The sequence below is a fragment of the Neofelis nebulosa genome, chromosome 12 (genome assembly GCF_028018385.1).
Source record: "Neofelis nebulosa isolate mNeoNeb1 chromosome 12, mNeoNeb1.pri, whole genome shotgun sequence".
NCBI lineage: Eukaryota > Metazoa > Chordata > Mammalia > Carnivora > Felidae > Neofelis > Neofelis nebulosa.
In genome coordinates this window covers 84,798,947-84,826,253 of record NC_080793.1, presented here as the reverse complement: position 1 = coordinate 84,826,253, position 27,307 = coordinate 84,798,947, and the positions used below count along the sequence as shown (strand labels likewise).

Sequence of the window (27,307 nt, the reverse complement as noted above, 5' to 3'; positions counted from 1 at the left end):
CATGACCTGAGCCAAAGTCAGATGCTTAACCAACCGAGCCGCTGGTGCCCCTAAAAGGTTATATTCTGTAGGGCCTGTTCTAGTCTGCTCCGTACTGTGGCCACATGTGTGTGGATGCTCTTCCTCACTAAAGCTGGCGGGCTTTGGAGGACAGTGACAATGTATTTGACCTTGGTCTCATCCAGACCTCCCCCACAAAAGATGCTAAACAGCATATGGAATTAACGTATATCATATGTACTCATTTAAAAGCAATTAAGTGTATAATCTACTTTAGAAAGAGTTCTGCCCCAAATGCCTAAAACACAAAAAGTTTGCCACTTAAACTAGTAAAGTTTTGGTAATAATAATAATAATAAAAAAGACCTCTTTCAGAATATAAGTTCATACATACCTGATGGTATAAACTAAAAAGTTCTGGGTTATCCAAATTACATTCTGTCTTAGGAATACCAAATTAAACACGACATAAGAAGTGAGACCCTGGCTAGCACTGTCTGAAAGGCCTGATGGCATAAAAATGTTTCGTCTTCTCTGCAATGCTTTCCAAGAGTTACGAGTTGTCAAAATTAAAACAAAACAAAACAACAACAACAACAGAAACATGAGCTGCAAAGGGAAGCATTTTGCTTGCAATTCTTATTACGTTTTCAGTACCAGTCAAGGTCATCAGCTGCATGAAAAATAGACCATTTAATTCTCAAACAATAATTGCGTCCATCTGTCTCCTTCTTTGTCAAAAGAAGTCAACGTTGAATATACTCTGTAGCTGATATACATACATATGCTGACGGACAGCACAATTTTTTGAAATGAAAGCAGAGATATTATCCTTTTATAAAAATAAACTTGGTCCCAGACAGGAGCAGAGAAAGAGTGAGCGAGAAGGAGCTTAAGAAAAAAGGCAGAGTCTTGCAGGAGAACTGTTTCGATGCAAGTCAATGTCGCGGAGCACCGTGGATCTCCTAACTCACTGTGTCCAGTGCGCCTCTCGACACGCTTGTTAAATTAACACACAGTAACAATCCAGCAAAAATAACTGCACAATCAGTCCGCTGTGACCAAAAAGGTGACGAGTTCACAAATAATTAATCTACCCCCACGTTTCCAACCATGATGACTTTTAGATTTCGCGTGAGGACTCCCCTGGAACATTTATTGAACATGTTTATGTTCTGCCCACCTGCCGGCTCACCCTACTTTCCCACAAACAGGGAAGGACTGAAGTTCACTTTGAATAGGACAGTGGAAAGATTTTCCATTTTCCCCTGGGCGATTTGGGGTTATCCTGTAAATCCAAATATGGCCAGAAGAAGTCATCTCTCCCATAGACTGTGACCGGCCATTCAACAGGAGATGCCATGTAGGCCTTGTTTTGTACAGTATTGGGAGAACCATGCTTTGATAAATACACTGGCACTTCTGATTAACCACCCTCCACTATCCCGATCCCTCAGTATGGCCAAAATCTAATCAGACCCCATTTAGATGGAATCCCCACGGTCACTCGGATCCTGAAGCTTCCAGGGCTCTGTCAGGGAGCATGCGGTCGGTCCTGCGCAGCAAATGTCCCGTGTTTTCAGTACCAGCGAGCACTTCGCCAGGGTCACGGGGGCCTCAGTCTCTAAGCGTGAAGACAGCTTTTCTTAACTGCCCTGTGACAACTGGGTTTCACATTTCCTGAAACTAGATCTGTGGAAGGAGTCTCTGAAATTAAAAAGGAGAGAGAGAGAGAGAGAGAGAGAGAGAGAGAGAGAGAGAGAAACCAGAGGTAAGAAAGATCCCTTAGCCTTTTAAAGAGAGGGAGGGGGTAATCACAGGAAGGGGTCCCAGGGAGGTCAAGGAGAAGGGTGGGGATAAGCACTCAGGATGCAGGATGGAATCGGGACAGATCCGGTTCTGGAGGCTTCTCTAAGCCAGGCACACTCCCAGTGCTCCGATGCCCCATGCACCAGAGCGTGCCCCAATGGCCGGGCCTGATCACTGTCCTTTATCCCCCAGGAAGAGGACTTCTTGCCCCGAACTCACCTCTTGGAACTCTCAATTCTGAATATCGGCTTGTAGAGTTCTGGAATTTTCCGCTCGATCATTGGCCTGAGGTTCTCTTTCAGCTTGTTGTAGTTCTTTTTGAGTTCCTGCTGATATTCCCTCTGGTCCGCCGTGATGAGACGTTTGTTTTTCTCCACGGCCTCACCGCATCTGAGATACACACACAACAGGGCAGAGAGGGGAATGAGGCTTTACTTCACAGGAGCGTGAAGTGCTTAGCTACTATCTAACGTTCCTCCAGTACCTCCAAGAGTGTGTCCAAACTTGCTAGCCTATCAGGGGGCCTGTGGAGCCTTTCCAAATTCAGACTTCTGGACTCAGATTTAAGGAATCAGATCTCAGGAATGAGAATCGCTACAGAGTGATGACCCAGGCGATCTCGATGCTGTGAGATGCTCGGTGCCAGGCACCATACAAGGAGGTTTCCATACATTATCTGGTTAATTTCCCCAACAAATCTGGAAAGTCTGTGGCTCTGTGTCGTCTTTGAGGCTCAGCCACGTCAGGTGACTCGCCCAAGATAACACTGTGAGGAAGGGGTGGGTCCAGGTTTCAAACCCAGGGTCGTTGAAGAATGGAACATGCTAAGTGTGGGGTGCTTGGGGGGCTCACTCAGTTAGGCATCTGACTTCAGCTCAGGTCATGATCTCATGGTTCATGGGTTCAAGCCCTGTGTCAGTCTCTGTGCTGACAGCTCAGAGCCTGGAGACTGCTTCAGATTCTGTGTCTCCCTCTCTCTCTGCCCCTCCCCTGCTCACACTGCCTCTCTCTCTCTCTCTCTCTCAAAAATAAACAATAATAATAATAAAAAAAAGCAACCAAGATTCCTGACATATGCAGGGCTCAAATGGAAATTAATGTCAAGTTGCTCCTGGAGAAACCCTTTCTCAATCAGGGCTCATGGGCCACCCACCTGTACAAAGAGTGACCCTTGCCAAAGGGATGAGCTCACAATAAAACATCACAAAGCAGGGTGCTCAGTTGGCTAATTTGATTTCGGCTCAGGTCATGATCTCACGGTTCGTGGGTTCGAGCCATGTCGGGCTCTGTGCTGACAGCTCAGAGCTTGGAGCCTGCTTTGGATTCTGCGTCTCCCTCTCTCTCTGCCCCTCCCCCGCTCATGCTCTATTTCTGTCTCTCTCAAAAATAAACATTAAAAAAATTTTTTTTAAATGTCACAAAGCATATTATCAGGAAACCAACCCATCATGAGGGAGAACCAACAGAGGCAACAAGCAGAAGAAATAACCCAATAAGAATTTGAGACGACAGAACAATAGAAAAGACCAAAGCGAATACAGAGATGTAATAAAAGGCATAAAATTCATGAGTAAAAAAATTGGAGAGTACGAAAGAAGAGATTAGGGAAATTTCAAAAAAGAACCAGATGAAACTTCTAGATCTAAAAATATAGTTACTAGGGGTACCAGGGTGGCTCAGTCAGTGAAGTGTCTGACTTTGGCTTGGGTCATAATCTCATGGTTCATGAGTTTGAGCCCAGCGTCGGGCTCCGTGCTGACAGCTCGGAACCTGGAACCTGCTTTGGATTCTGTGTCTCCCTCTCTCTCTGCCCCTCCCCTACTCGCGCTGTCTCTTTCTCTCTCTCTCAGAAATAAATAAACATTAAAAAGAAGTTAAAAATATAGTTACTAAAGCAAAGTCACAATGGACAGGTTAAAAAAGTATACCAGACACAAATGGAGAACACAGGAGCTATACGACAGATCTAAGGAAATCACCGAAGCAATTAAAAAAAAAAAAAAAGAATTAAAAATGTAAAACATTGGTTGAGGGGTGCCTGGGTGGCTCAGTCAGTTAAGCGTCCGGTTCCTGGTTTCAGCTCAGGTCATGATCTCAGTGTTTGTGAAAACCTGCACTGAGAGTGAGGCGCCTGGAGTTCTCTCTCCCCCTCTCGCTGCCCCTCCCCCACTCACTCTCTCCCTCAAAATAAATAAACTTAAAAATATAAATAAATAAAGAGATGACAGCTGACAGTTTTCCAGCATTGCAAACAGACACGAAAAGTCTCCTCGGCAAGAGAAGACCCACACCCAACTCCACTGTGGTAAAACCGTCGAGTATCAGACAGAAAAATCGTTAAAACGCGTTGTGTTGATCTAACTTGGAGACAGTCAAGCCTCGTGTTTCCGGGGTCCCTCACAGCTTACGCTTCACACCGAAGAAGAAAATCATGTTATGTCAACATGATAAAGCCCTGCCTTTTATTCTACATTGTTCTACCCAACGACACTTACAAATCAACAGACCTTGGAGGACGACCTAATGGTTGAAACCTAGCTGACATTGCGAAATTAGTAATAATTCTTTATTTTGCTTCAGATAATGGCATTCTGGCGATCAGTGTGGTTTAAACTGTTTTCCCCATAGCGGTGTCAGGTCTGGGTTCAGTCATGGGGACCTTGTTACCCAAATCCTCGGTATGACCACTCAACACATGTACAGGATAACCATCAAAGGTAAAGAGGGTAGAATGTGGCTGAGTGACAGGGGAACGCTACCTGGCCTGAGCAAAAATAAACCCATGATCACCGCTTCCCCCTAGAATTAGCCTGTGGCAGAAGGGTTTGGTAACTCAGACACAAGCCAAAAGAACTCCCTTAACTGGATATTCCCCTAGCTTTTTATTTTATTTTATTTTTTAACCTCTATTTATTTTTGAGACAGAGAGAGAGCATGAACAGGGGAGGGTCAGAGAAAGAGGGAGACACAGAATCCGAAACAGGCTCCAGGCTCCGAGCTGTCAGCAGAGAGCCCGAAGTGGGGCTCGAACCCACGGACCGTGAGATCATGACCTGAGCCGAAGTCGGACGCTTAACCGACCGAGCCACCCAGGCGCCCCGATTCCCCTAGCTTTTAAGGTTGCCATTAACTGAGGCAAATTGTAGGATGCCTGAGGTGGCATGTCCAAGGTTTCCAGAAGCGGTGGGAATGGGAGGTGTGTGACCTTTGAATCCTGAGAAATCCCCCTCATCCCTTATTATTATTTTATTGCTTCTCGAGTAACTGTTCCACGAGCTACCGCCATGTGAAACATAAAATCAGGTTCAGGATGACTTCAAGACCCCGGTGGGGTGACAGACGACAACAGGCCTGCAGAAGCTGGCTTTACCTGTAGGCAGAGCTGGAGCTGACACCCACTTGCTACGCATTAGCACGATGACTCAAACACCGACACCCTCAGTTTTCTCATCTGTAAAATGGGAATGATGATCTCATATGACCTCCTGGGGCCGTGGAGTGGGCTAAGGGAGAAGCTTTGATACTAAGGCAGACCCGTGCCTCTGGAGTGTGGCAGGTCGTAGTTTTCAAAAATGGTCACAGCAATAACTGCCCGTCCTGTGGACAGTGTGGCAGAGGTGACGCTCTGGGACTGGGTAACAGAAGGCAACGTGCCTTCTGCCTGGCTAGGTCTCGTGGGGCATGCACTGTGGCAATCCTGAACCACCTTCTGGGTGAGTATTTTTCAGCGCAGACAGTGAGGAAGCCTTCAGGTGATCCGGGCCCCAGCGGCTATCTGGTTGCCACTGAGAGGCTGAGCGAAAGCCACCTAGCTGAGCCCACCAACCCCTAGAGCCACATGCATAATAAGGAGATGTTGTCCTTTTAAGCCTCTGTGTTTTTCAGTAGCGGTAAATAAACACGGCGTTACAGGTGAGTGATGAATCACTAAATCCTACTCCTGAAACCGCTATAACACTACCTGTTAACTGACTTGGATTTAAATAAAATAAAAAAATAAATAAACAGAGCATTCCAAAGACAAATCTATGAATAGGTGGGGTGAAAATGTTCTAGCTTTTATAGTAGTAATACTAATTTCTATTCTAACAAATTTTAAATACTATTTATTTTTGTTAATGTTTATTTATCTTTGAGACGAAGAGAGACAGAGCACGAGCAGGGGACGGGCAGAGAGAGAGGGAGACGCAGAGTCCGAAGCAGGCTCCGGGCTCCGAGCTGTCAGCACAGAGCCTGATGCGGGGCTCGAACCCACGCACCGCGAGATCATGACTTGAGCTGGAGTCGGATGCTTACCTGACTGAGTGGCCGAGGTGTTCCATACTCTAACAAATTTTATAATTTATACATTGTTTCATACACATTTTCTGTGTTTCCTCCGTTCTTCCACTTGGATTACATACACTGGATTTTATTAAACTTAAAATAATTTCCATTGTGTTAATTTAAATCCATAAATAAAGAGAGCCGTGCACTAAATACACCTCCCTGGGCACAGCCATTTCTCTTGGGAAATCTACACAGTAGCATAGAACTACAACGTAAATAATTGTTTCACTGGCCTTGCCTGTAACATTTTCATTAGGTCTATGTATATCTGAAGTGTGCTGTTCTCACTCAGTGATGCTATTTCAGAAGCCCACCTCCTTTGTTGGTAACCTCACTGAACACAAGCATTTTCTTATAGCAGACGTGCCTGGGGCTTTCCAGCAGCCAGAGTCCCACAGAAACCACGCTGATGTGGACAAAGAGCGGGAAGTTTTAACTCCAGAACATGGTTCCTGGCTCTTGCTGACGGTCACTTCCTGGGGCCTCTCTGTAAGGAGTTAGGCGTCTTGCCTACAGACAGGGTGGTCAGGTAGCCCTCCACCTCTGTATATCTGTTGGCCTCCCTCCTCTGTGATGCTCCTTCAGCACAGCCTGCATGTCAGTCCCTTGGGATTGCCAAAAACCGGTAGCTGCTGCCTCAGTCCATTCTATTTTTTAGTGATGGAACTCCACGTGGTGAGCCTACTTGGAACATTACATTTCCTAGCCTCCCTTACCGGATATGGAGAGCCGATGAAATACAAGATAAAGTCACCAGGAAAGCTCTTTAAAGGGGCATAGATGTTTGCTCTTTCCTCATTTCTAGACGCTTCCCAAGGATGTGGTCAGGATGGCCAGAGCCTTAAGCAGCCATCTTGTGACCGTGAGGCTGGACGCACTATAATCAGGATGGCCGAGCAAAAGAATGGAAAGAGGCCACACTGATGGCGTAGTTCTGGGGTGACAATCTCTGATCTTACTTTATATGAGAGGAAAACAAGTTTCTAGCTTATTGAAACCCATCTTCCTTCCATTCTCCGTTTCTAGCACCTGAAGGCAGTTCCTAAAGAGAACAGCACAGGGGCGCCTGGGTGGCGCAGTCGGTTAAGCGTCCGACTTCAGCCAGGTCACGATCTCGCGGTCCGTGAGTTCGAGCCCCGCGTCAGGCTCTGGGCTGATGGCTCAGAGCCTGGAGCCTGTTTCTGATTCTGTGTCTCCCTCTCTCTCTGCCCCTCCCCCGTTCATGCTCTGTCTCTGTCTGTCCCAAAAATAAATAAAAAACGTTGAAAAAAAAATTAAAAAAAAAAAAAAGAGAACAGCACAGAATAGTCCCTAAGAGTCTAGACTCTAGACTCTGGAGTCCCTAAGAGTCTAGACAGTCACCTCTGCATCCCGCTTTGGGGTGTATTAGCTTTGTGACATTAGGCAAGGTATTTAACCTTTCCATGCCTACTCCTTCACCTGTGATATGGCGGCGATAATAGCCGACCTCGCAGTGCTTGTAAAGCCGAAATGAGTGAAAACCTGCGATGCTCAGAATGTGTAAGAATGCTGATTGTTGTTGTGGTTATGACTTCTGATGGAGCTAATCCGAGTACAAAAACTGTTTGCTCAATAGGAGAACGATGAACTGCTGGAGAATTTACGTTCCTGTCCCTCGTTTTTCACCATTAATGAAAATAAGAGGCAAACAGATGCTGAGCTCTGTCCTGAGCTACACACCTGTGGGAACAGCAGGTGCAAATCCAGAGTCCTGTTTCTCCCAGGCTCCGGTCTCCTCGGCCCCCCCGTGTCTTACGGTACAAACCTTATGAAGGCACAGAAGTAAGCGGTGGACAATTGCTCCATTTAAATTTAAACTTCACTTTCTATATTTAAATTCAGTTTCTGCTTCCTATTCCAATTGATCGGGTCTCCATTCGTCCCACCGAATGATGTTACATTTACTGGTCACTTAGTATGTGCAACCCTATTCTAAGCCCTGTGTATTAGCTTATTGTATCCGGACACTAGATCTAAGAGGTAGTTACTATTATAATTCCCATTTTTAAGTGGGGAGGGGTGCCTGGGGGGCTCAGTCAGTTAAGCGTCCGACTTCAGCTCAGGTCGTGATCTCTCGGTTTGTGAGTTCGAGCCCCACATCCAGCTCTGTGCTGATGGTGTGGAGCCTGCTTGGGATTCTCTCTCTCTCTCTCTCTCTCTCTCTCTCTCTCTCTCTCTCTCCCTCTCTCTCTCTACCCCTTACGTGCTTGTTCATGTGTTCACTCTCTCTCTCTCTCTCTCTCTCTCAAAATAAATAAACTCTTTCAAAAGGGATTTAAAAAAAGGGGTGCCTGCGTGGCTCAGTAGGTTAAGCATCCGATTTCAGCTCAGGTCACGATCTCCTGGTTTGTGGGTTTGAGCCCTGCATCGGGCTCTCTGCGGTCAGTGCAGAGCCCGCTTCAGATCCTCTCTCTCCCTCTCTCTCAAACCCTCCCCTGATTTCTCTCTCTCTCAAAAATAAACATTTAAAAAAAAAGTTGGGGTTAGGTAGCTTGCCCAAGGTCACACAGCTAGTTAAGGCACAGGGGATGTAAACCCAGGCAGCCTGGCTGGGGAGCCCACACTCCTGGCCCCCACACCTCATGTTCCACCCGGGAAGACGCTGGCCTCCCAGCCTGAACCCGGCTGCAAGTGCTCTCGCTCGAGCCCTAGTTGGCAGTGTTCTGCCTTTCTCAGCTTCTTCCGGGTACCTCGTTAGCAAGTGTCCACTCGGGGCCGGAATGGGGAGCATCTGACAGAGACACTGGAGAAACTGAGGACTGTGCTCCCGGCCCTTTAAGGCAAAGGAAGGGTGGCTTGGGGACAGGGCGCTAGGGCACACGTGGCCCCTGTGCAGGGACAGCTGCAGCAGGTGTGAGCCGATCATGGGCTCCTCCAGGCATACCTCCCTGTGTCTCCAACTCAGCCCCTTCACCTCCTGCCTCCCCGGCCGGCCTCTGCCAGACCCCAGACCCAGACCCCAGACCCCAAGGGGAGCCTGTCCAGGGTGAAGAGTTTAAATCCTGGATCTGCCACTTACTTGCCGTGTGACCTTGGCTAATTATAACCTTCTTCAACCTCATTTCCTTCATCTATAAAATGGGTTTATGGGGATGAAACGGTATCAGGTGTGGGAGGACCTGGCCAAGTAGCTCTCAACGTTGCCCGCTTTCCTTGGGGCAGAGGGGTCTGCTCATGAGACTGACATTGGGGCAGAGGGGTCTGCTCATGTGACTGACAGGGCGAGGCACGGTGGGGGCAGGGAGTGCGCTCTGGGGCGGACAGGGGGCAGTGGCTGGATCTTTCTGTTGTCCCCTCAGAGCCCCCTCTACCTCCTCTGGTTGGGCGTGTGACCATCTCCCTCACGGAAGGTACAGTGGCCCTTTTCCCTCCTCCTAATGCCAGATGTGGGGGGTGGGGGGCTAGACTGGGGCTACGGGCTTGGGAAGGTGTCTGGGTCTCACATCTGACACCCGGAAGTAGATTCTGAGGACCTGAGGAACACACTAGAATCCAGGCAGAGGGGCACGGTTCACCAGATCAGACTACAAGATAGTCTTTAGTGCCATTACCCTGGCCTCAACCTCTTTCAGGCCCGAAGAGACACAGAGTCCTGGGGCTCAAATGCTTGTATGATATTCTCCCATTCCGTATCAGCCCCAGCAACCCTCCAGCATGGGACCAGCCTTGAGGACCCAGAGCTGGATCACAAGAGTTGGCCGGGGTGGGGGCGGGGGGTGCTAAGAGAGAAGGACAAGGTCACATTGTAACAAAAATGGATTTCTTTAGAATCATTGCAGGAGACAGGAAGGAGGGGCTGAGCCTCGTGTGTGTGTGTGCGTGGGGGGTGCGTGCGTGCACTGTTCCTGCATGGCCGTGGAACCTGTCCCACATGGCTGTTTTCTAGCGTCCTTGGCCTGCTGATAAGGTCTCTGTAACCCTGGGAAAGTGACAGAAGTCATTACTGTGTCCCCACCACTGACCTGCTTCAGAGCACCCTCACATGATATTTAAGGCTTTGTTTTCCTATCAAACATTGAAATCTCTTTCTACCTCCTGCTTGTTTCTACCTACGCTATACACGTTGGTTTTCCTTTGGCTCCTTCGGGCAAAATCTCCCTCCTTCCTCTTCACAGACCCTAACTGCAGTTTAAAAACAGCACCCCTCAACACCCTGTTTTCTGAGTCTGTGACCAGATGTGCAACAGGACCCTGTCTGGGTGAATTTGAAACTACGTCCCCTAACAGAGCCATTGAGGATGTGATCTTTCATTTAAATATAAAAGTAAATTTAAAAGTCACTTAGTCCTTATAAGGATGAGAGAGTTCAGATAATGTTATGGACTGAATGTTTGTGTCTCCCTGAATTCCTGTGTTCAAGCCCCTGTGTATTTGGGGGCAGGACAGGCGCCCCGAGGAATTTCGATTTAAATTAGGCCATGGGGGGAGGGGGGCTTCTGGGCAGCTCAGTAGTTAAGCGTCCAACTCTTGATTTCAGCTCAGGTCACGATCTCATGATTCCTGAGATGGAACCCCACGTTGGGCTCTGGGCTGACAGTGTGGGATTCTCTCTCTCTCTCTCTCTCTCTCTCTCTCAAATAAACAGTAAAAATATTTTTAACAATAAACAAATTAGGCCATGGGGATGGGACCCACGTGATAGGATTCGTGCCCTTCTGAGCAAGCTTCCCTCCTCCTCCTCACTCTACCATGTGAGGGTACAGTGACCACGGGGCCTCCCAGCAGGAGAGCCCTCACCGGCCACCCCGTCTGCCAGCACCTTCCTCTTGGCCTCCCCAGCCTCCAACACTTTGAGAAATAAATGTCTGTTGTTCAAGCCACTCAGTCTTTGGGATCTGGTTACATCAGCCCGAGCTAAGACAGAAACATAAGAAGAACACTAAAAAGCCCAGATTGGCTCACGATGCCGTGTCTAAAATGGCTTGAGTACTTTGGGGAGCAGGGGAAGGAAACAGAATGGTGTATCTCACCATCTCGGCTTCTGAAACCCCGAGGCGTTCCTTCTTATCGCAGGAAACGGCAGGAGGGGATCAAGGGCCCGACCTGGCAGGCCCGGCTGGGTGAGCACCTGCCGAGGTGGCCCTCGTGCCAGGCCCAGGACGGCGGAGCTGAGTCAGAGGCCGCTGCCCGGCGGGCCGGCTGCAGGGCACCTGGTGGGCAGACGTTTCCGCTCTCGGCGAAAAGGCATCACAAGGCCCCCTCATGTTCCCCTTGGAAGTCGGGGCTCATCAACCCGCTGCCCGAGTCCGCTGAGAAGCGGGAGCTCTCCCGGGGAAACCCAAGAGCCGTCCGAGCCCCCCCTGTTTTCCACTCCTGCGTCACCGCGGCCGGGGGAAAGCCGAGAGTGGGGAGGAAATTCCCCGGGTGCCAACGATGTGACAGCGTGTTTCCTCCGGTCACGAAAGGGCTGCAACTTGCTGGGGGGACTCGAGAAGCCGTGAAACGGTGCAGGGAGAGGAAGGTCGCCTCGCCCACCGCTCGTGGTGATGGCTTAAGATTCACAGGCTAAGAAACAAAATCACGTCTCTTCACAAGCTGGCTTTTGTATTTCAGCTCTTTTCAGACCCCCACCTGCCAGAACCGCGGGGTCTCTCTCCTCCTGTCCCAGCAGGCTCCCCGGGACATGCTGCCCTTACTCAGAGGAGCCCCCCGGGCCCTCCGAGGGCCTTACTTTACGGGGCATGGCTCCCTCTTCCCACCCCTCCCCTCCCGCTGTACCTAAATATTCAAGACCAAGTTTGAGTGATGCTTCCACAGAAGCTTCCCCTGTTCCTTTCTGCACCCTGGAGCCCTGTATTCCCTGCGCTCTCAACAGTGTGTCCTATGCGCTGCACTGTGTTGGTGTTTAGTCGTGCGGATACGTGCCCTTTAGGGAGCAGAGGGACACTTGGCTATGTGGTCCGCAACTGACATCACACCCGCGTCATCATCCTCTGTCCCACTAAATGTGTCAGAGGCTCAGAGAGGCCTGGGCTGCTGCCAGCTGCAGGGGTCTCCAGCCGTAACTACATTTATTTACATACTATTTATCTATTTATGTTTAAATTATCTATTTATGTTTAAAGTTTATTTATTTCAAGAAAGAGAAAGAGAGAGTGTGTGTGTGAGCGGGGGAGGGACAGAGAGCGAGGGAGAGAGAGAACCCCAGGCAGGCTCCACGCTGCCCACGCCAGAGCTCGATGCTGGGCTCCAACTCAAGAATCGCGAGATCGCGACCTGAGCCAAAATCAAGGGTCGGAAGCTTCACCTGGCTGAACCACCCAGGGGTTTCCATAACTAATTTTCAATGAAGATACGTGCAGAGGCATTTGATTTTTTTTAAAACATTCCCCCAATATTTTTCTAGGTTTTTGTTCTCTAAAAATGCACTGGTCACTGTAGAAAATGTAGCTTTGGGGTCATGTCAGAATTGCTGTCAGATCCAGGACCCAATTCAAATGCCGAGGCGTTAATAACTATAACCTCTGTGTGTGCCGTGTGTGGGTGTGTGCACACAGACCCACAGATGCACGGACACATGCTATCGTGACACAGCTGTGGCTCACTGCAGGATCAAGTGAGTCCCCTCCATACACGGCAAGTGGGGCAGATCTCTCACCAGAGCCTGCGGAGGAGGGGTATCTCTAGTCTTACCCAACACGAGCATTCTGATGAATCTCCAGTGAATTTCACAAACTTCCACTTTTAGCCTCCTTTATTCTCCGTTTGCCAGCTGAGTTTATTCCTGTACCTGATCCACTGCACCAAGGTTCTGGATGAGAAGAAATACTGGTGTACGTTCTCCTGATGTCGTTCCCTCTTATGGGAGGAAGACCATCGCATCCTTCACAATGCTTCATTTTAGGACCGCAGGAGACCCCACTAGACCTGTCTGTATTGCAAGAGCTTGTCAACCACGCTCAAAGATGCACCCCTGTGTTTGCAAGACCTATGCAGCCTGAACAGGCTAGGTTTTATTTTTTTTTAATGTTTATTCATTTTTGAGAGAGAGAGAGAGAGAGAGAGAGAGAGAATGAGCAGGGGAGGGGCGGAGAGAGAGGGGGGCAGAGGAGCCGAAGCAGACTGTATGTGGACAGCAGCGAGCCCGACGCGGGGCTCAAACTCACGAACTGTGAGATCATGGCCTGAGCTAAAGTCAGATGCTCAACCCACTGAGTCACCTGGGCACCCCCTGAACAGTTGATGCCAATTCCCCTGCAGAATTCAGGAGCAGAGGCTTGTCTGGCGATGGGAACTGCCAGAGAGACCATACCTTTGAAAAAACCCACTTTTAGAATCTTGCCTTTACCAAATTTGAGGCAGGGCCTATTCTTAAGATTCTAAAAACAAGTTATTGTGTGATACTAAAAATTATAAAGACCGTGCCACCCCCCTTGCGGACTTGAAAGCACTGTGGACAATCAGCACATTGATGGAGGTGTGGACTATGTGGATTCAGAAGAGCTGGATTTGAACTCTGCTCTCCTACTAACTAGCCACGTGGCCTTAGGCAAAATCACCTCCCATCTCTGAACCTCTGTTTCCCCTTTTGCAAAACGAGGCTGGTGATAATACCTGTTTGATGTGTGAGACACACATGGGACAATAAACATGAAAGCACTTTACAGTTTAAATGTCAGTTACTTAATAGTAGCCCACGTGTCACTGTCCCACTGTAGAGATTCTTCGACATGACTGTGCATCAGAATCCCCAGAGGGCTTGTTAAAACTCAAGACTGCTGGGCCTTACTTCTGGAGATTCTGATTCAGCAGGTCTGGTTGGTGCCTGAGAAGTCTCGCCTTTCTAGCAAGTTCTCAGGTGATGCTGTAGCTGCTTGGTCTGGAGACCACACATCGAGAACCACTGTTTTACCGCATTCCCGGCCATTTTCCTTCTTACCGCATTATGAATTCCTTAAAGCATAACCTCAGCTTGTTGTGATGTCGATAGAGCTTTGGGTCAGCTGGAATTTCGGCCAAGAACACTTGGGCTACTTCCAACGGTCCCTGATGGGAAAAGTAACAAAACAAGAGGGCACTGGAATGAAAATTGAATTACTTGGGAGAAAATCTTGGAGCGACTCCTCCGTTTGAGCAATGAATTCTGTGGTCAGTTTGATCACAATCAAAACAAAAAAAAAAGCAAGGGAGGTCTTGAACTTCTCAGGAAACCTTGATTTCTTAGGAGTCAGAGTTTTAGGAGAATAGGTTAGGAGACATGTATTTTCTTAATCAAAGCTGCTAATAATAGGATCTTCATGTGTAAAGGTAACACCTCACGGGGGATGTGCTTCGAGTTCCTTTTCTAAAAATGGGGATTGTCCTGATCCATCCATTCCCCTTCACTTCTCCGGCTGCCCTGGTGGTGAGCACCATTTTGTGTATTTGGTGGCTTGAGTCAGAGATGTGCACAGTAGTACATATGTAGTTCATGGTCACGGGCTTGTAAGGCCTTCCATTTTCATGAAAGGATCAGGACTTAAAGCAAAGACTTCCTAATTGTTTTCTGATTTTGGCAATATAATAGTCATTTCTCCTCTGGGCTATTTCTGCTCCCTCGATAGCATCCGGGTACGGTTTTTGCAGGGAAGTCCGGCTGCACTGAGTGAGGAAAAACTCACGATATTCAGTGAGCTTTTGAGTGGAGGTGTAGACGAGAGCAGATCCGGATCTGAAATTAAGGATGCTTACCAGACAGAAAGTATGAAGCTAGCACCTCCCTGCATCCGAGACTGGTTGAGTTGCATGCTTAGTTTGGGAGTGAGGATTCTAATGGGTTTGAGAACATCTGGCTTGGTCTGAATTGGCACGGGGAGCTTGGTCCCTGGTCACGGTGGTTGACAAGGCCCCTGGCATGCTGGGCTCATCTGGTGACTGACCCAGGGGCTGCATGGTCCCGACCCTTCCCCGTCTCTCCTGCAGACATCCTTCGGTTGGTCTCAAGCTCTGTAACAGCTCTGCCTCCATTGGGCATGACTCAGCTCTCTGCAACAGGACCCCAGATCTGGAGCATACCGCCAGGTCTGGCCTCAAAGTGAAGACTTCTCTTCAACGTGGCCCGCTCGTGTCTGGGACTTCTCTTCTACGGGGGGTTGTTACATGAAGCAGAAGGGGCCCCCTCAAAGTGTTCTAAGCCTCGTACGTGGCAGCTCTAAGTTTAGGGGTACCATTTATGCGTGGATCGGCCTCCTCAGCAACCTCAGGGAGGGAGGGTGTAGACATATAGCGAAAACCAAAATAACGAGGAGCAGAGGAGTGGTGGCCAGCTGGTTTTGCTCACCTGGTTCACAGTAGCTCCGACAGAGCCCTGCAGCACCATCTGGAGCATCTTGGCATCGGGGGGCTCCTGGTTAATGGCAACCGCTAACTGGAGGGTCTTCTTCTTCATGTCTTCAATGGCGACTTCAATTGGCGTCAAAACGAACTGAACATAAGACACAAGCGTAGGGAAGTCACCGTCTGGTCTCGTAAGCCACGGACGAACCTGGGGCTACGATAGACCTGGATCTGAAGAAGCTGGTTAAGGAGCCTTTCAGAGTAAGTCAAAATGATCTGGGTGGGTGAAGAGGTAGGCGAGGCCCAACAGTTCTGGAACACTGCCTGTGTTCCAGGGACCTGGCATACATTTCTCGCTGACTACTTTAAACAGCCTCTGCATTCTGTCCATTTTACAGCAAAGGGGGGGATTTGTAAAGTGAATTAAGTGCCACAGAATGACACAGGTCCTGAGGAGGGAGCTCAGAATTTAATTGCAATGATGTCCACATTCAAAATCCATGTTCTTGCTACGCTTTTCAGTTTTCTTTCCCATTATTGAACAAGTTACTTGGCTTATATTTGGAAAAGGTATCAGAAGCCCCATCCTTAAAAGATTTTTCCCCCCTCCATAATACATGATTTTGGCATTATTTATGCCTTGTCCAACTCACTCTGAAAGCGAATTCCTGGTCAGTAGAATCCTCTTAAGGGTCAATCTGCTAGTTGCCAAGTTCTGTGGGTTTGGGGTAGGGTCCTTCCTGAAAGTCACAGGGCCACCCTGTCCTCCCTTCATATCCTGAAGTCCTAATTTCCTAGTACCTCAGAATGTGACCTTATCTGAGACAGGGTCTTTATAGAGGTAATCAAGTTTAAGAGAGGTCATAAGGGTGCCCGATATGACAAGTGTCCCCACAAGAAGAGGCAACTTGGACGCAGAGATACACATAGAAGGAGAGGATATAAAGACACAAGGAGAAGACAGTCGTATACTAGTCAAGGAGAGAGGCCCAGAATGCATCCTTCCCCTCACAGCCCTTGGAAGGAATCAATTCTGCCAACATCTTGATTTGGACTCTGGCCTCCAGAACTGTGAGACCATACATTTCCGGTTCACGGTCCTTTGTTACGACAGTCCTAGCAATCTAACACACTGAGGTTCTCAAGGAGCTAGCAATGGCCAAGATAAAGCTGTGAGGACTCTTACTGGGACCATGAGTTTTTTCCTGTGCCAGGCCTCCCTGCCCTCATGTTCAAAAGTCCAAAACAATAAGAAATAGAACAGATGCCTTCTAGACCAACCTCCTCTTAACCAAGTCACTCTTTCAGGACTTCCCTCACCTCCCGCTCTCTGATGTGGTTGCTGAACACCCTAGCCGGTGGGCAGTGAGCTCAGTCACTTCTGCTCCTGCCCGATGAGGTATTTGTTCATCAAAGTTCACCTCTGTGTGTTCACCCACTTGATGATGCCTGTTATGCTTGTTATTTTAATGACCTAATCTAATTAAATAATGCATAAGCCGATGAACTGTGGGTGTGGAAAGAAACAGAATTGTTTCTCTGAAAACCAAGCCGTATGCTGGGGCAGGGCATCATGAAAGTGAGTTGCTATAAAGATTCCTGTCATATTAGGTGTGCATGAGACAACCGTAAAAGGCCAGGGGCGAAAAAGTCATGAAAATCCAGAAGGACTCTGCCCTCGTATTGTTTAGCAAGTATCTCTAAGCTCCCCCTCTGCTTTATAGAAATGAAAACTGAAAATCATGCACAGCACATTACGGGTGGGGTTTATACAAGAGACACAGGTGAATTGTCATCGGCCAACCCCAAACCACAGGGAAGGCTGGGGCCCTATATAAACTGAATGGCAAATAAATGTACACTTAGGTATTTTTAAGTAAAATAAAATGCTTACCCTATGCCTAATTTTGAGACACCTTCTTGATCAGTCCTATCACAAGGGGTTCAAAGTCTTCTGTACATAGAACCAGGGAAGGGAAAGGGGTCCTTGCTATCAGTATGTAGACGAGGAAACTGAAGGCAAATGAGTGCCTTGGGCAAAGCCACGGGGGGCATCTGGGACTAGAAGTCAGTTGCTCTCCTTGTCTACCTCGCACGGGGCCCTTCTTCCAGCTCACCACCAACTCATGGGACTACTCGCATGCTGTTCCATCTCTAACAATTAATAACCCAACTGTAAGCCTCCAAATATATAAAAATTCAAATATTTAACATTTCAGTGTATATTTCATATAAACATATCATGAAGAGACACATGTTAAATACTATAGTCATATCATTAAATTTATATTAAAGATATAAATCCAACATAGCAAATACTTCAATATAAAGTGGTGCTATGAAACATGTAGCTGCATGGGGCGCCTGGGTGGCGCAGTCGGTTAAGCGTCCGACTTCAGCCAGGTCACGATCTCGCGGTCCGTGAGTTCGAGCCCCGCGTCAGGCTCTGGGCTGATGGCTCGGAGCCTGGAGCCTGTTTCTGATTCTGTGTCTCCCTCTCTCTCTGCCCCTCCCCGTTCATGCTCTGTCTCTCTCTGTCCCAAAAATAAAATAAAAAACGTTGAAAAAAAAATTTAAAAAAAAAAAAAAAAAAAAAAAAAAGAAACATGTAGCTGCCTACATGGGATTCCCTGGGGCCATGACTGTCAGAGCGCGACCCACCACCGTGATATCTCAAGCGTGTCCCGTTTTGGGTTCTCACTCCAGTCTACCACGAAGGAGCACGGAGGAGGGGTGTGTGGCACCCTGGGAGAGAGACTCATGCATTGAGTGGTGACCTCAGTCTGGGGGCCATTACCTCTTCCTTCTGGATGACGCCGATCCTGGTCTTGATGTAGGGGAAGGCGTGCATGGTGGTCACGACGGTGTTCCTCCGGTATTGCTCGTGGAGCTCTCCCCGAGGCCGCCCCTCCAGGGTGAAGGGTGTGGTGTACATGAACCTTCGCAGATTGAAATTCTTCTCAAAGTAGGTGACCCTGTCTTTCATCTCATACTCATCAAAGTAGGGCTCCACAAAAGTGATTTGTATGTAGGCCTGGAGGGGAAAAGGTGGGGGAAGGAGGAGATGAGCTCGGCTGCAAACCACCCAGGATGCACCGGGGAGGCATGCCAGAACACAGCACGGCTGCACCACCCCTGTGCGTGCACAAAAGCCACAGCAGCTGAGAGCCTCCGGTCAGACGTCAGCCGCCAGGCGTCAGCCATCCCTGCTCTGCGCCCCCAGGGACGGGAAGGAATGTGAGAAGGACGGGGCAGCGTGCCCGTGTGAGGTCAGATCCACAAGCTGCCCCTCCAAGCAGAGCTACCTCATCTCCCTGAAACCTGGTATGCAAGTTCGCAAACAGACAAGTTTTCCTTTTGGGCACAACTGTGACCACTGTTCACTCAGGAGAATGGCCACACGAAAGGAAATGGACAGTACGGAGCATTGCCAAGGATGGAGAGGAGCTGGGACTCTCATATACGGATGGTGGGAATGTAAAATGGTACCGCCCTTCTGAAGGAGGGCGGCGGTTTCTTACCCAGAGAGAAGACACTGACCATACGACCTAGGAACCCCACTCTGATGTGTGCACCCAAGAGAAATGAAAACTTACGTGCACACTGTCCAGAGCAGACTTCATAACGGACAAGACTGGAAACAACCCAAATGTCCCTCCCGTGGAGAATGGGGAAACAGGAAGCGGTACATCCATCCATCCAACAGAAGACCGCTCAGCAATAGGGGCGCCTGGGTGGCTCGGTCGGTTAAGCGTCCGACTTCGGCTCAGGTCACGATCTCGTGGTTCATGGGTACAAGCCCCGCGTCGGGCTCTGTGCGGACAGCTCAGAGCCTGGAGCCTGCTTTGGATTCCGTGTCTCCCTCTCCTCTGCCCCTCCCCCGCTCATGCGCTGTCTCTCTCGGTCTCAAAAATGAATAAGCATTAAAAAAATGAAAAATAGGGGCGCCTGGGTGGCTCAGTCGGTAAAGCGTCCGACTTCAGCTCAGGTCATGATCTCACGGTCCGTGAGTTCAAGGCCCGCGTCGGGCTCTGTGCGGACAGCTCAGAGCCTGGAGCCTGCTTTGGATTCTGTGTCTCCCTCTCTCTCTGCCCCTCCCCCACTTGCACTCTGTCTCTGTCTCTGAAAAATGAATAAACGTTAAAAAATTGTTTAAAAAAAATGAAAAATAAAAGTAAACATTAAAAAAATGAAAAAAAAAAAAGAGTACCACTCAGCAATACAAAGGAACAAACTGCCACAACATGGATGAATCCCAAATGCATCATGTGAAATGACAGTAGCCACACCCAAAAGTCTGTATGGGTCCACTTGTATAGGTTTCCATTTAAGTGACATCCTGGAAAAGGCCAAACTACAGAGACAGACTGCCGATCAATGACTGTCAGGGGGCTAAAGGTAGAAAGAAGGGGCGTGGGGGAATACTTTGGGGTGATGGAACTTTTCTTGGTGGTGGTGGTTACATGCGTTTGTCAAAACTCATAGAACTAAATGCCAGAAAGGTGAATTTCACCACATGTACCTCATTTTAAAATTCGCACGCACGTGCACATCTGCACATACACTAAAGAAGGGCATTTATTAAGAAAGAAGGCCTCTTAGGGGCACCTGGGTGGCTTAGCTGGTTCAGTATTCGACTCTTGATTTGGGCTCCGGTCATGATCCCACGGTCATGGGATCAAGCCCTCATTAGGCTCTGTGCTAACTGTGGAGCCCGCTTGAGATTCTCTCCTTCTCCCTCTGCCCTTCTCCCCTGCTTGCGCATGCTCTCTGTCTCCCTCCATAAGAAAGAAAGGAAGAACAAAAGAATGAAAAAAAAGAAAGAAAGCCTCTTCAGAAAAAAAAAAAAAATGACAATGACCATAGATCCCATAACACCCGCCCACTGAAATGGATGGAAGACATTATTGACCTCAGACTGTAAATCGCCATTTAGTGTGATGAAGTCCGGCGGTTATTCTGGGTTCAGCTTCTCATCTAGAACTCTCATAACCTGCCATGGGCATTTGAAAAGAGGGGAACAGCGCACCCTGCATCAGGGACATCGCTGGCGATTCTACCCAGCGCGTGCTATGGGCATCCATCTTCCAAGGACCTCCGACACTTCTAAGCTTAGCTCAGCTCTTACCACACTTACTACTACAGGCCTGGACTAGGGAAGGTGTCTGAAGCGAGCAAGTCTTCTGAAATATGCAGAAAAACAAACTCTTAACATTTGGTCAATTCCTCCCTACTTGCATCATCTCCTGAGTGTCCTGGAGGACAGGAGCGAGGGAAGGGTTTGGACTCTTACTTCGCAGGCCTGCCAGATGGCAAATACTCCTCTGTCCCCCAGCGTGTAATAAATGCCTTGAACTTGCATTATTCCCAGCAGCTTAGACAGCCTCGTGGACATATCTAAGAGGTGGGCTGTGTAGGAAGACAGCACCCAGTAATACAGTAAGGAATGTAGCTTGTCTTCGTCTGCCTTTTCTGGCACAGAGTTTCCCAAACCCTTGGAATTTCCTGAGAGATAGGAGTATCTTTGTTATTCTAATAAGGTGACTCAAGCTTGGTGGGTCCCAGGATGGGGGCTGCTCACCCAAAAGACCAATCATGTGATTAGAGGGTTGGGACTTTGGGCTGACTTTGGTCTCTCCCAGGGAGGGGAGGTGGGGGCTGGAGACTTAAGTAATATGGCCGCGAGTTAACCGATCATGCCTGGACATTAAACTCTGGACACCGAGGCTCCATGGAACTTCCTGACAGGTGGACGTACTGAGCTGCTGGGCGGGGGGGACATGCCTGGATTCCACAAGGAAGGTGCACAGAAACCCTGGGGTCTGTCCCAGGCTTTGCCTTGTGCGTACCCTTTATCATAAAACTGTAATTGTCTTTTAAAAATTTTTTTTTAATGTTTATTTATTTTTGAGAGAGAGACAGAGCATGAGTGGGGGAGGAGCAGAGAGAGAGGGAGACACAGAATCCAAAGCAGGCTCCAGGCTTTGAGCTGTCAGCCCAGAGCCCGATGTGGGGCTCGAACCCATGGCCCGTGAGATCATGACCTGAGCTGAAGTCAGACGCTTAACCCACGGAGCCACCCAGATGCCCCTAAAACTGTAATTGTCTTAAGGCACTTTCCTGAATACTGTGAGTTATTCTAGTGGATTACCTAATCCGAGGGCTGCCATAGGAACCCCCAAGTTTACTAGGCCTTTGGTCAGAAGTGCAGGTGGCCCGAGGCTAGTGTCGGAAGAGCCTGCAACTTGTGGAGGGTGACGCTAGCTCCGGCTGGGGAAAGTCCAACTGCATGCGGCACACCCAGCTGGGGGTGGGACAGAATACACCCTCATGTGAAAAGTGAGGACACTGAGGCCCGAGCCCTTTCCATCATTCCCCCAACCGCACAGGGGCCCTACACGGGGCTGGAAGAAATTCCTGCAGCCTAAAGAAGGGGGCCACTACATGGCAGTGAGAAGCGTGCATCTTTTCAGTATGTTTGAAGGTGAGAGTGTCAAGTTTGGAGAGAAGGGCAATAAAGGGCAATGATGAAGAGGATGGGTTTGAGGATGACAGACTCCGAGCTTGAGTGCTGGCTTTGACACTTGCGTGATCCTGGAATGCCACTTATTCATTTTGTGCCTCAGTTTTCTCCTCTGTAAAATAGGAATAACAACACCTACTTCAAAGGGCTCTCGGAGGATGAAATGAAATGAAGTAAAGAAAGGGCCTGATGGAGTGCCAGGAACACAGTCGATGTTTAATTAATGGTAGCTCTTATTCTGGTTCCTGCCTTTGAGTACGGTTTCTTTATGATCCAACCATTTAATTGCTGAACCCTAGACAAAAAAGTATGGCTGCACTTAAGTGAGTTTGAGAGCCCAGAGAGAGGTCATTTTATGTTCTTGGCATAAGGACAAAGAGAATCAGAGCCCGAGGGTTACTTCTTGTAAATTTCCCCATACCTTGTTAGGATCCAACTTGGTTTTGTCCACTGGAGCAGAGTCTTTTATCACTTCCACAAATTCTGCACCAAAACACTGACCATAAAATCCCTAGGCAAGAAGAACCAACAGATTATAAAGGTGACCTAAATGTAATGCAAGTCTTTGAGTCTCAGAGGCGGAGTCAGTTTGGAATAAGTGTAAGGAAGAATTTGCTCATTGATTATTGGAAGTTCTTCTGAACTAATGAGGCAGGTTCAGCATTTCTGGAGACAAAAATAAAAATATAAGGAAGTGCAGCATGGCAAACTGACATAGGCTTCCTTATAATAAGTATGCTTGAGGTCTGATTCAACCAATGTCATCATATTTCCTGAGAAGCTTCAGGGGAAGGGCACAATTTCCTTCTTGCCTTTTGTATCCCAGGAACTTGGAGGTCACCAGGCTTCCCAGAATGTGACAAACCATACTCCACAAGAAGACAAAATATATACTTCTAGCTCTATGTTGGAGAAACATATTAGGGAACCAAGTGGCCTGGGGTCAATTGCTAGTTTTCCTTCTCATGAGCTGAATGACTTTGGACAAGTTATCCAACCACTCTGGGCGATGGTTCCTTTGAGTCAAGTAGGGACTGAAGTCTCTTGTCTTATTTGCCATGGATGGATAGCGTAAGGAACAATTTGGCAACTAAAGTGTTTTAAATTTTACAGTCACGAAAAAGAGTAAATTCAAAGCAATGGCAAGAAGGCATGAGGAAATGAATCTTGAGCTAATTGTAAGCAGTTCAGGGAACTCAGTTACTCAGCCCGAGAGGGTTTTGTTTGGCAGGCACCTCTTGACTTTCCTCCTGAGTTCTAAGTGCTTGGCCCTTTCAGTGTCTGCTTTTCTCACTTTTCCCTGGGCTGTTTTATTTTTTCTCCATCCGTTCCTCCAGGAACATGCTTTCGTTTTTTTCTGCTACATTATAGATCAAATGTAAACAGCAGGTTTGGGCTTCCAGCCTATGAGGTTAGACAGTGACTCTGAAAATCCATAGAGGAGGGCTCCTTGGATCAGCTCAGCAGGAAGAGGGCTATTGGGAGTATCTCTGTGTCAGAAGTGGGATGTGTTGTCCTGTGATACCAAAAGGATGGCCATAACATCTTCTAAGGATAACTCAGTAATCTGGCTAGATTCAAAGTCAAGGTAATAATCTTCAAACTGAGGGGCACCTGGGTGGCTCAGTCAGTTGAGCACCTGACTTTGGCTCACGTAATGATCTCACCACTCATGAGTTTGAGTCCCGTGTCAGGCTCTGTGATGAAAGCTCAGAGCCTAGAGCCTGCTTCCAGTTCTGTGTCCCCTTTCTCTCTGCCCCTGTCCCACTCATGCTCTGTTTCTTTCTCTCAAAAATAAATAAACATTAAAAAAATAAAAAATAAAAAAAATCTTCATACTGAAAAACTATTACTAAAATTTCAAAAGAATTATAAGAAAGCACGTGACAACAAGTGGCTTTTAGATAGTCTTGAAAATAAATAATCACCATATAAATTTATAAACTTTGATAAACATACACAGAATCTTAGGGAAAATTTATCCAAATCCTGCTTTACCTTATGACCTCACCTAATACCTTCATATTATAAATGCAATGTGGAAAAGTTTTATACAGATCAACGATGAATCCATAACTCTTTTTTTTTTTTTTTGTAATAACCCACTTTAACTTGCTTTTGTGAAGTATATAATATCAAGCACTTTTCTTACCTCTAGTCTGTGAGAAATCTCAGGTAGCTTGGTAATTGCAGGCTCTTTGTAAACGAATTCCTGCTCATCTAAATCCCCAAATTTGGATCCATAGAAACCAACTCGGAAGTAGGTTCCAAACATTCTCTTATGACCCTAATGAGCAAAATAAGAAAGCCTCTTTTTAGCTAGGAAATTCTCGAAGATCTACCGGTTTGGAAAGGGCAGGAGTCTTTCACTGTTGTGTTACAAAGCATTTTATTCCTATGGCTAACATAAACCAAAATCATTCCTTTAAAAAAAAATGTAATATTTATGGAATAAACTTTGGAAATAATAACAATCAAAACGCCACAAAAGATTTCTAGGACTTATTTTAAGTGAATTTAAAGGATTTTCACGTTTCCTGGTTGTAAAGTAATTCAAGCTGCTTTCTTTCACAGTCTGCACTCTGGTCCTCTGTCTATTACCAGGCCCTCTCCATTTAGTAGGCGAGAGCTACAGTAATGATGTGCTCCAGGCCAATCCCTCCCTAGAGAGGAAGCAAGGCTAAGCATCTCTGGGACAGGGTCACCTGCTGCCAGGTAACAGGACCCACTGGCCAGGGTCCCCAACTACCTTGCTAATGATGCTGTCAAAAGCCTTCTGTAGCTTGTCGTGTGTGGAGGTCAGCTTCCGGAAGTCTCTATGTGCTTCCAGGATGGGAATGACCAGCTTGTAGACCTCGTTAACTGTCTCGTACAGTCCTCCCTTGGAAAGAGAAGAAGAAGAGGAAAAAAAGAATTTAATCCCTTGGCAAGTTAAGAAGAACATTCAGAGTTCAGTAAGTGCCAGAGAACGGATTACTAATTGGCACCACGATATTTTAAGAGCAGGAGTGATGTCTGAGCTTCTCTGGAATGGCTGGAGCGCTCACACTGAACTAGACACACGCTAAATGGTCCTTTACGATGATGTTAACTGGGAAAAAGGGTTTTCAAGGGATAAAAACAGACAGGAGATTGGCTGCAGGGAACAGTAACTATTCAGGAAGACAGCTTCAGCGTGTTTAAATGTCATCAGGGGCCACGATGTAGCCCAATGTTCAACGCATGCCTGAAAGGAGTTGGTAGGGTTCTAACTAGTTCACTTTCTTGCATTTTAAGAATAAAACAGAGGTATACTGCACTTTCTCTGAATCCTGAAATGGAAAGCAGAAAAAAGAAAAGACAGTAAAACCATAATTAAAATACATAGAGGGCGTAGGGTAGGAACTTAGAAATGAAAGCAGAAAAGAAAGAAAAATATAAAGATAAACATAAATTGGATCAGCGAAACACAGTGATGTATTAGATATTTACAGGGCTTAAAAACTGGGGGCGGTGAGGGATTATCAGAATAAAAATGGGCAAGAGACTTTCTTCCCTGCCCTGAATCTCACGGACTTCATCTACCTATTTTTTTCTCTTATTAGGGGTGGTTAGACACAGACTAGGGGAATGGGGGGAGTCTCAGCGGTGTGGGCCCCCACAATTCTCCGAGCTGGTCCTGGTTTGTGACAAGCTTGAGGATCACCCAGTTGTCAAGAAGGAAGACGGTCGATCTATTCCTTCCCTCTCTTCCCAGAGGCTCTGCCCCCATGATTATCTCCATGAGAGGGAAAACGAGGGGGTGAGAACCCACCTCGTCATTTGCGGTGTAACCCTGGGCGGGTCATCTCACCTCTCTGCAGCCTAACCTCCACCCTGTTAAAATGGAAATAATGCAGGGATGCTGTTGCCCAGGCAAAGAGCCTGCCATGAGGACCGGAAGACCGCAGTGATGAAAGCTTTCTCAGCTACCTGGAGAGCTGATGCAATTTGCATACGTCAAAGTCATCTGGGGGCCACCCCGCCCCCTGAGCATCCCGGCACCAGGCGCGCCTGGCTCGGTGGTAAGGCTGCATCTCACGAGGCGCTCGGTCCGCAGGGAGGCCCCGGGGTCTCTGTAGGCACTGACCGTGCTGAACAGCTCAGCCGCATGCTCCAGGAGGCCCACCAGGCCGCTCTCGGTGAAGTACCGGCCCGAGCACACACCGTCCTCATCAGGGGACAAGGTGTCATCAGAGACCGCAGACTCCTCCAGCACGTTGGAAGAAATATTCTGAAAGAGATCGCACTATAAGCCCGGAGGACGGGGGAGCCACGCTAAGGAGAGGTACCACAGGGACCCACGAGGCAGCAACGAGGCAGCCCACGTTCAAAGATCCTCACCCAGCCTGTGATTTTACAAGGTCTGTAATTCTACCCAGAGGAGGCTCTGGCTGCCATTCATCTCGAAAGTACACTGAGCAACTGGTCTTCGAAACTTACAGTCGTCTTTTCTTTTTAACCATCAGGATGTACGTAAAGGACACGTACCTCGACGTAACAATGGTTGAGTTACTTTTGTGAAACAACCCTATGGGACACCCAGCAGGGGTCATGTTTTTTGTGTTTTTTTAAATTTATTTGTTTTGCGAGAGAGCATGAGCCAGGGAGCAGCTGAGGGGCAGAGAGCGAGGAAGAGAGAGAAACCCAAGCACTCTCCACGTTGTCTGCACAGAGACTCAAACTCACAAACTGGGAGATCATGACTTGAGCTGAAATCAAGAGTCAGATGCTTAACTGACTGAACCACCCAGACATCCTGGGGTCATGGCTTTTAAAAGGCAAAGGCCAGGGGTGTCTGGGTGGCCCAGTCGGTTAGGCGCCCAGCTCTTGGTTGTGACTCAGGTCATGATCTCATGGTTTGAGGGACCGGGCCCCGTGCTGAGGGCATGGAGCCTGCTTGGGATTCTCTCTCTCCCTCTCCCTCTCCCTCTCTCCCTCTCCCTCTCTCTCTTGCCCCAAAATAAATAAACATTAAAAAAAAATAATAAAAGCAAAAGCCAATTAACAGTTAGCTAGACTCCTTGTTTCCATAGCCAGGTGAACCTCTGGAGTACAATGCTACTGACTTGACTTTCAGGTGAACCATCCTATAACAGCAAGTGAGAATGTCCTCTCTGTGGACGTGTTTATGGCAATGTGGCAGTTACCATTGTTTTCGCTCATTTTGTTCCTATATACAGCTTTCCCTTTACACAAACCATAGAGTTTAAAGTCTCCAGCAGGGAGTACAGTAAGCAGGGCCTGCGTGAGCCAAGCGAAAAAACCAAGAGCACAAAATTCAGGGAGGTATTCACTCTCAGGGTCCTGTAAGTAATGACTCTGAACTCATGTGACTCTAAGAGTGAGTGC

General features: G+C 47.9%; 1 protein-coding gene across 6 annotated transcripts in view; it reads right to left on the bottom strand.

Annotated features, from left to right (window-relative positions):
- Nucleotides 1–605: 605 nt before the first annotated feature.
- The window catches only part of DOCK8 (dedicator of cytokinesis 8), a 230,982-nt gene continuing 204,280 nt past the window's right edge, over nucleotides 606–27,307 (bottom strand). For all 6 annotated transcript variants that reach the window (XM_058693243.1, XM_058693244.1, XM_058693245.1 and 3 more), the window contains 9 exons: nucleotides 26,046–26,189; nucleotides 24,687–24,818; nucleotides 24,090–24,224; nucleotides 22,359–22,448; nucleotides 18,212–18,448; nucleotides 15,419–15,562; nucleotides 14,039–14,145; nucleotides 2,029–2,199; nucleotides 606–1,707 (listed from right to left, as the gene is read on the bottom strand). In XM_058693243.1, the coding sequence (XP_058549226.1) occupies nucleotides 1,647–1,707; nucleotides 2,029–2,199; nucleotides 14,039–14,145; nucleotides 15,419–15,562; nucleotides 18,212–18,448; nucleotides 22,359–22,448; nucleotides 24,090–24,224; nucleotides 24,687–24,818; nucleotides 26,046–26,189 (1,221 nt within the window). In that variant the 3' untranslated portion in view covers nucleotides 606–1,646. The remainder of the gene's footprint in view (nucleotides 1,708–2,028; nucleotides 2,200–14,038; nucleotides 14,146–15,418; nucleotides 15,563–18,211; nucleotides 18,449–22,358; nucleotides 22,449–24,089; nucleotides 24,225–24,686; nucleotides 24,819–26,045; nucleotides 26,190–27,307) is intronic.